We start from the raw sequence: 9,731 nt of genomic DNA, 5'->3' as shown, positions 1-9,731 counted from the left end.
CACAATGAACATTTTTAGTTTTTACTACAAGTTCCAGTAGTAGTCTCAGGACAGTGCCAGCATAGAGACAACACACCACAGGATATCTGACAGAACTGTGCTCGATGCATAACCCTGCTGAGCATGCCAAATGCTTCAACAGCTCCTTCTGAGCATTTTGATCAAATATATCAGATATGTGGCAGACCCTGTGGACTGGCTTCAGTGTCTCCTTGATACGAGTGCTCACTTGGAGAAGTCAATTCATATGTAAAGGAGAAATATGGATTGCTTCCAATGCTCAACTGTTACGAAAACCATAATTTGGCTGCTTCTGAAGAATGCAACAGCATATGCTCCTTTACTCATGGGGTCTTGTCCCCTTTTAAGAAAGTCTGCATTGCAAGGAATTCCTGGTCTGTAGCTTACTCCTCCATATTCCTCACATGACCTACTTCTCAATCTCAGGATGCAGTAAGGTGCTGAGGAATAAATGCCTTACTGACATCACACCTTACAAGATGAAGCATGGCAAGTATTACCTTTGCTTTCTTCTGTTTTATCTGCTGCCCTTTAGGAAGACCATGGCCTACAAAGAAACCTGTAACATGGAGATCATTTGCAGGCACTGAGATTTTGACAGCATCACTAACCAGAGTATTTTAATTTAACATCATACCGGAATCTAAACTTAAGATAGCAGGTTTTTATGATGGTGGCAAAGGGTGGAGTCCATTTTATTTTAATATGACTCAGAAGTCTGTAAAGGTGGACAAGTTCAAGTTGCTGTTATTCTGCTATTCTGGGCCTGGTAGCCTAAAAATCAGTATTTGCACTTCCAGACTGCTGTGGCAATGTAGGCTGCCTGACACAGAAAACAGAGCTTGGTTATTCCTCACTCCTAATGGACTGACTCCCTTTTACTTGAGGCTCTGAGATAGCTTTGGTATCCTGCCAGGTCTAACATTTTCTAGCATTGGGCTGGCTTGAGTTTGTAAATAAAGTCCTCCAACATCAGTATTTTCCTCTCAATTCCCAAAGCAGAAATCAAGATATTGCATATTCCAAGAAAATTCTCTTCCTAAAAACTTTACAAATCACAAAGGGGCACTAAGGTTTTTCAGAACATTAGCTGCAATATACAAGGGGTTAAATAAAGTATAGACACCATGTCTCTCTCCTTTTATTTTCTAACAACCCTGCCTTTTCCACCTCCTATGCAAAAACCTCTTCCTACATGGTGCAAACAGTGGCCAATTAATAGATTTCTGAGAAAAGGCAGCCTCCAACAGTATTAGCTCTTCAAGTAAGGTTTTAAAAAGTTTAAGCTGGCACTTTCTGAACAATCAGGTAATATCCAATTTAGATTTTTTCTCTAGGGCAGGTACAGACTATAATAAATGGTGATGCATGAAAATTCCTTAGGGAAAGCAGGTAATTTTGTCTTGCAAAAGTGTTTCAATTGATTAGTTGGCCAGCATGGCAATAGCTGTCACCTCTAAGATCAAAAACGGGATCAAACAGCCCAGAAATTCTTTAGGAAAAATACAACCATCTGTAAAAGACATTTATTAGAGTGTAAAAATGTATCTGCATCACTTTAATTTGTGCTGAAAGGACACAAAGTAACAGGCCAGATATCACTTTTTTCCAGCTTAGAGGCTTTTTGTGTTTGCACACCGTTAGGTACGTTTCACATGTGTTATTTCAGACTAGCATATAAATTAATTAAGGGTTTTAAAACAGGCTGATCTGCAATTTCAAATGGAACACACATCCATTTCCCTACAGGCTTGCACTTGAGCTGTTTATCCAAGCTGAAATCAACAGTTTCTTCATCTTCCCTGGTATTTTGACACGAGCTGTATGTGCTCAGGTTAAACACACTGTGCTAAGAAAGAGGTGAGTGTTTTTGTATTTCCTCCTCCACAGGCAGACCCTCTCAGCCCAGGACAGACATTCCTTCATTGTCTGGCACAGGTTTGTGAGCCCTTGGTGTTGCTGGAGGACCAGTCTGAGATTATTCCAGACAAATCAGATTGGGGAAGCTCCCCCAAAGGTATTCTCTTGGCTCTGCCACAGGCAGAGATGAATAGATGGTGAGGGAATACCTAAACCAGTCCAGCTGACTTTTGAGAATATCTGTCTACTGCACAACTTAAATCTATATATTTGTTTTTAACCGCTACAGGTGTTCGTTCCTTGGACAGACAGGCACTGCTTCTGAATTTATCCTGACATGAGGTTATCAGAACCATCTCCAGTACTGACCGTAATATGAGTTTACACAGGTCCAAAGATCAGCATTGGTGGATAATATCATGATCTAGATAAGAAAGGATACTGAAAAAGAAAACTTGTAAAACTGTGATGCCCAAGATCAAGTTCAGTTACCTTTTCACCTCCTATCTGATATCAATAAAAGTGGGTATCAAACATCTACATGCAGGTATGTTCCTTTTTCCACCAAAGAAGTATTCTCCATGTTTCACCATCCATAAATTTTTGCAATCTTACCCCCTCAAGTATTTCCACTAGGATTACTTATATCTATCTAAAATACATCAAAAGTGACAGAATTTTTACATTCAACAGAAATCACACAGCATTCAAAAACTGTTTGCAAATTTCTTAGTAAATACCTTACTATTCTAAAATCCCATCAGCAAATGAAGAAAGAAACTTCTTTAACTGGGGTAATCCAAGCTGCACAGCTTGGAAACTCTGAGCTCTTAAAGTACACCAAAACACAGAAACATAAACAAAATATAGGAGAAGAGAAAGTGAAGTTTGATTTTTTGCCAGACCAGCACAATTACTTCTTCAAACTTCCCACATTTCTGAAAACCTTTTGCGTTTTAACAAAAAAGAAAACATATAAATTATGAAGCAAATCTTTAAAGTACGTACATTTAATGAGTTGGAAAACTCATGTCAGGGAGAATTTATAAAGATGCTTTCTTAAGTGAGCTCAATATAAGTACTGACTTTTTTCTTACCTGGAAGTAGACTGCAACTGCAAAACTCATTAGTTTACTGTTTTAATTGGGAGAACAACAACAGATAATGTTCTCCAGATAATCCTGCAGTTCCAAACTGCTTATGCATCCCCACCACATTGAAGTTTATTGTTTCTCTGTGTTTGTGAAGTCCCAGCCTAACGCAGTGCAAGTTAGCACAGCCTGTGGAACCATTCTCACTCGCCTCCCATAGGGAGTAACTGTAGTGTAATTCAACAGATTTATTTCCCAAAATTATTTTCTCTTTTATGATTGTTTCCAAAGGGACAATACCACTTCAGCATTTGAATTCCTTTGCTGAAAATTCAAACTTGTGAGCAGTTTAGGCCTGCATTCTCAATAGAACTTTTCCATGGGTATGTTTGTGACTTAAATGTTTAAACACGGACAGAAACCATTAAGAAAATGTAAGTGTTACAGGATCCAGATGTTTGTTCTTTTTGCTCTGTGACTCAGACCGCAAATAATAAACACAACTCAATCTGTTCCAACCTTTATCTTCAAAAACAAACAAGCAAGCCAACTCAGGAAAATTTACATGATCAGCTCTCCTTTCAATTTACATTTATTATCCCAACTTCCTTGCTAAGACTTCATCTGAACATAATGTGTTACTCAAAATTCTTTAAAGCAAATGACATCCAAGTCTGAGACATCCACAATATTCATTTCTCATCCTGATTCTGCATGTAGCTTTTCTTCTCCTTCCTCTTTTTTAAAGCCCAAACCCAACCTTTAAGAATTACATTTCAATACTCAAATGACTGCAATGACCTATCTTCACAGGATATTAGAAGGAACATATAGAAACCCTGTCTGAAAGAACAGCAACATATAACTGTCCTATTTTTTCCCAGATCTTTATGCTAATCCATTAGAGAAACCACCTCCAGCAGGAACATAAGGCATGACTAATCATTGCTTGAATTTAACTGAGCTAATATCTACTTGTAATATAGGAAATGAAGGTAAAAAGCAATGCAGTGAATCTGATCAACTGGCTGCTGTGGAAATAATTTTCTTCCCAAATTCTTACATTCTGGTGGGTTCACATAACATAAATAGATTCTATCTTTTTTTTTTTTTTTTTTTTTACAAAGATAGCAACCCCATCTCTGCTGGAAACAAAACTAGTCATATCATAAGTAAAATATTCATTTAAATATATAGCATTGAGATTTTTAATACATGGGATATCTTCACTTAAAACATTTAAAGACTGCTTCAAAGCAAAACTGATGGACAAACTTCGGGTAAGTATTTTCCTCCCCCCTACCTGGAGCAAAATTCTTCTGTCATATAGGGGATAAAAAGCATATCTTTTGTTTACACATAAAAAAACTAGGTTTCATCCAGAATATATACTGTATGTTTCAATAACTTATATTTTCAGTATGAAATAGCATCTTCAAAAAGATGACAAGTAACAGTCATCTTGCAATGGTTCTCTGAAAAGAAATATTACCTATACAAAATGCAGGAATAACATACAGGGCTATTAAGCTTAGAATTCGTGCAATTTTTTCATGTGACTTTTTGTATCATTAAAATGTAAAACCTACAAGACTGCAGACTGAAAAATATTAAATTTTAAATATTAAAAAATATTAAATTTTTAAATATTAAAAAAATAAAATGTAAATGATGTATCATATACAAATAAATGAAATAATAAGCAAAAAAAATCTGCCTAGATCAAGGAAACTGTGTTCATAAAGATTCTATTCAATTTTTTAAAAATTTGTCTAATATACCTATATTCACAGCATGTTCTCAAATGCCAAGTCAGATTTAGTAACAAAACTATATAAAGAAACATCATTTGGATGCACAAAACATGAAGATAAATCTTTTTAACCAATGCTGTATGAATCACATTTATAATTTTTCTTATAGCATGTGATCAAATAAAACAGAAAAACCAGAATGTATACATTGCTAATCTTTTAAGTAATGTTATGTACATTTTATTGCCAGTATATGCACAATGGTAAGCATAGAACTATAAATACACAATGTAATTAAACAGTAGAAAACAACAAGGATGTTACACGTAACAAAGGAAAGACGGAGGAGATACTATTTTCTTCATGTAGCTGCTAAAAAGGGCTAGCAACGAGTTATGACAGTCTTGGATTTAAGTCTTTACATATATTTCTACAACTTTTCCTCCAAATAAATCTCTGTAATGGCATTGTTTCTTTAATAACCACATCTTAGCTCTTTCTATTGCATTCACTTCAAACTAAAGTAGAAACAACCTTTCATGTTAACTACAAGCATCTGACTTATTTTTTTATTCAGTTTTGTTTTTCAGGGTTCCTAGCAGGTAAAGTATGTAAGTAGTTTCTTATGATATTTGGCTGCAATGTTGAAGAATAGAGTTCTGAATACACATTAAGTGATAATTTGGGAAAAAAAATAAAGATTTTTCTCTAGATAGTTCTTCTACTGGGTGCTATATGCAGCAGCTCAGTCAAAATTAGTCACCCTGAAGAGGTAGAGAGAATTTTAGCCTAGCATAGATCATCATCCTTGGCACCACTATTTTCTCTCTTATCAGGATACACTTCCATCAACTAGACAAAATCACAGTCAAAGGGAAAAATAATGCCAGGAAAAAAAAGTTCCACTGTTCCTGGGAAGGGCACTGTTTCATCCCATTTCTCACTTAATTAGCTTGCTGCTTATATAAAAGAAAAAAAGGATAAAAAAAGGGGAAAAAAAGGAAAAGACAACATTTAGGGACACATTTACTTATCTTTGTTCTCTTTCCATTATCAACTTCATAAATACAAAGAACCATTATTCACAATATACTAACTCTTTTTCAAAAATGGAAAAACAAACCCTTGAAACATTTCCACACCTTAATCCAGATGGGTCTTGAGGATGCTATTCAAGAAAACCATGCAAATAATTTGGTGCAGCTTTTCCTACTCATCCAAAATATATATTTTTCTTTAAATTAAAAGGTGGCGAGATCCATAGCGTTTGTGACTATTCCCCCCTCCCCCCATTTAAATTCAATGCAGAAAAATCTCGGTGCTTTTCAGAAGGTAAGGAATAAATAGTTTTCTGCACTGTTGTCATAAGATCCCATGTGAGTTACAATACAAGACTACTTGTTCCAGCAATTAGGTTGAGAGGAAACATTCTAGTGATAAAGATAAATACATACTGAGCATGCTTGGGCAGAGCACTCCATTCTGAAGCATCCTGCTTGAAGAACGAAAGGTGACAAGGATGGTTCACGTCCATCAAGTGACCATGAACTCTGCTGCTCACCAGCAGGCTGCCACACTGCCAGCAGCTCGGCAGTGCAGTACTGCCCTGGCAGGGCTGGCTCCCACATTAAGAGGTACTGGTTGTACCAGTCCTCTGCTGCGCACACCAAATTCTTATTTATGCAACAAACATACAACCAATGAACAATATCACTGTGACAGGACTGGATCGATCCAGCTTTCTTTTTATAGGCATATTTCTCAATCTCCAGAATATCCCAAACAAGCTATAAATAAGATGATGAACCACCAACACAGTGAACGAGTCTCACTGCAGTTCAGACTAGTTCAGCCTTGTTTCACATCACTTCTTGTTTCTAGCAAAGGACATGATGCTCAAACAAAATAGCAATAAAAAAGTAATGTTATCTGCAGCTGAAGAAAGCAACAGAATTTATATTTTAACTTCTGAAGCTTAAAGCATACCTTTTTAATTAGCATTAAAAAATCTTTTTTTTTAATACAGTAACACTGGCAAAAGTTAATGGGAAGACACAGAGGATTATGAACAGGGTAACTGATGGATAAGATTATTTAAAATTTTTATTCTGCTTTGATCAACTGATGTTAATACTGTTTTTCCTTAGATTTGGAATAATTCTATTGCAACAGTCTCATGCAGGCTGAGGACAGCCATTGGTTAAAGGAAAAAAAAAAAAACCAAAACCCCAAACAAAAGAAAAATAACAAAAGAACGGGGGGGGGGAAAAAAAAACAAAACAAGAAAAAAGTTCCAGAAGTTGCATGTAAAGATTTTCCTTTCACTGAAGAGGGCCTTGCCCTTGCTTTAGGAGACCTGGTTAACTCTTGTCAGCTTCATTAGCTTTGTCCAGACATATCTGCTGCTGTATCCCCTGCTCCAGAGCCTGTTTGTGCACGTTTGATGTAAAGGTTCAATAATTTCATCTGCAAATTTAAGCCAGAAATTAATGCTGTTTAGTATTTGCAAGCTGTACAGACTGACTACAGGAATGGTACAACAAAATAAGACATTAATCCTTTTTCTTTTCCCTAAAAGCAAAATTGTACTGTACACAGGTAATCAAAATTAACATACATGACAATGAAAACATCAATCACAAGTAAAATTTGACACAAGGAAACTGCTCAAGCTTCTCTAAGGATATAAAGAATATTATATCAGGTAGCTAGATTAAGACAGATGGAATATTTTCCTCCAATTATAATGCTTTTCTAAATATGGTAATAGTTTGGGTTCCTTTATCTTTTAAGTTACTGCTGAGGTTTAAGCCTCTAGTCAGAAATGCTAATGCTGGTATGTGCTAAAACTTCCACTATTGTCTAGAGTCACTTTAAATAAGATCACTGCCAGAGACTATTTTAAAGATTGAACTGTTTTATTCACAGACACACAGAATTAATTGTCCTGTTTTACTCCCAAGGACAAAGAGATTCACAACTAACATATAGCTGTTTAGATGCAAAAAACTGCATGAAAAAGAGGTCAATGAAGTCATAAATATCTTGAAACAAAAAGGACAAGAGACTGGTTCTTATTATTTCAAATTAGAGGTACTGAAAAGACTGGTGAAAGCAAAATAACAAGGAGGAAGAATAAATGGAACTGCTACGTTCCTTGTTTTTCAATCTGAACTTGCATGAAAACAAAGAAAAGAAACACTGATAGGAAAAGCCTGCTGAATACAGCCATTATCACTGCTACCAGCATACAAGAAACTGACTGCATTAAAAAGCTGTACCACGGCAAAGCTGTATTAATACAACTGATAGTCTCTTTCAACTTCTATACACTTCTTTGACATCTTCTGGCAATGGCAACCAAAATGCAAACTCATTGATGCAATTATGAGCCAAGATTTCTTTGACCCGTATCTTCTACTTACTTTACTGCCAGTGAGTTGACTGAGATGTGGTTTTAGTTCATCACCAATTACTGCATGAATGGCTACAAGGCAGAAAACGCATGCCTTACGAACGCTGCTCTCTGAGTTATCATAACCCTAGAAAGCAATAAAATTAACCTTAATACCTTATCAGTTAATGATTAAAATCCCCAGAAAGCTATTTACTACAATAAATACATTGAAGTCTATGGGAAATTAAAGCCAGTGTAACCCAACGAAGCATTCCAACAAAAAACCAAACACACAAATACAGAGCATGCAGTTAAAAAGCAGGCTGCATATTAATAACCATTGATAATCATTTTCTAGGGTGAATTTAAAACCCACACAGTCCTGTTCATAAGTTACACTGAAAACAGAGCTGCTGCCATGCAACAGGTGAGCACATAAGAGAACCTTTCTAGATTATAATACAGGTTTTCACTTAAAGCAAAAGACCACTCCCAGTTTAGAGCTTCCTGGCTCTGAATGAAGAACTCTCTTAACAGCTAGACTTTTGTTAACCCCCATCTCATTCTTCCATGGCTTTTGGTTTTTTTGCCATTTTTCTATCACTCCATGCCTGGCTGTCTCACTCAGACTCCCTTTCCAGAGGGCCCCTTGTCTGACTCTATTTTCCTGCAAATGTATGACTGGATCGCACTCATTAAAGACAGAAATCTGCAGACTGCAGTTGCCAACTCTAAAGAGTCTTGATCCATGAAGGAAATTGATGTATTTTAACTCTTGACATGATAAAAAGGTGGTAAAATTTCCAGTTTTAAAGACAAAGGAAGAGAAAACTTGGATATTCTTCTAATTTTATTTAACTTTATAAAATTGCTTCTTTCTTCTTGCCTCCCAAAAGCTCCTGCTGATGAAACCCTACAATTATACACAAATAAAACATGGACAATTTATCTAACTTGGAAAAAGGTACAAACAACAAAGAACTACCTTAGAACTGGAAGTATCTAGCAAGCTTACCTATAACCAGAACTTTATATCCTACTAAGATTTCCTGAGTCCTAATCATGGTTATAATTTAGCTCCCTGCTAATCAAAGAGATTTTTCCCACTATTGAAAATATTTTGGGTCAAGGCAGCCATCACCTATCAGACAAGTGAAATCCTTCATAAGAACCAAGTGGTACTATTTTTTAAAAGTCTTTGCAACTCCTATGTATACAGTTTTTTTTTATTAGTCCGTTTTGCTGCTTCTTTCTTCTTTCCTTACCTGTATTAGACCTGGCACAATCTCTGGTAAAAGCTGAGTAAGGGTTTCTTTAGATACTCTTTCTATAACTTTTGTCTGCATTTTGATTGCAGCCAGATTAATGGGGTAATCTGCAGTTTGGATAATTGGACAGAGAACTTTGATGCACTGATCTGGGCTAATGGAAGTGGCCAGCATGGAAGCAGCTTCTTCAGCAGATCTCACCACCTATTGAAAGATAAAGACAGAAAAGTGATTTGTATAAGACTCTTACTCTGTGGTCTGTTTTCTGACAGTAATGGTCTTGAACATAAAATTTTTCTATCAAGTCCTCTGCAGTATTGTAGAAATATGTAGAGAGTCC

General features: G+C 36.0%; 1 protein-coding gene across 50 annotated transcripts in view; it reads right to left on the bottom strand.

Moving 5' to 3' along the window:
* Positions 1-4,938: 4,938 nt before the first annotated feature.
* Positions 4,939-9,731, bottom strand: part of CLASP2 (cytoplasmic linker associated protein 2) — a 145,794-nt gene continuing 141,001 nt past the window's right edge. For all 50 annotated transcript variants that reach the window (XM_014266212.2, XM_014266219.2, XM_074540828.1 and 47 more), the window contains 3 exons: positions 9,389-9,595; positions 8,152-8,268; positions 4,939-7,192 (listed from right to left, as the gene is read on the bottom strand). In XM_014266212.2, coding sequence (XP_014121687.1) covers positions 7,106-7,192; positions 8,152-8,268; positions 9,389-9,595 — 411 coding nt within the window. In that variant the 3' untranslated portion in view covers positions 4,939-7,105. The remainder of the gene's footprint in view (positions 7,193-8,151; positions 8,269-9,388; positions 9,596-9,731) is intronic.

This window comes from Zonotrichia albicollis, chromosome 1 (genome assembly GCF_047830755.1).
Source record: "Zonotrichia albicollis isolate bZonAlb1 chromosome 1, bZonAlb1.hap1, whole genome shotgun sequence".
In the NCBI taxonomy this organism is placed as follows: Eukaryota; Metazoa; Chordata; class Aves; order Passeriformes; family Passerellidae; genus Zonotrichia; species Zonotrichia albicollis.
The sequence above is the reverse complement of the archived record's forward strand: the minus strand, read 5'-3'. Positions and strand labels throughout refer to the sequence as shown.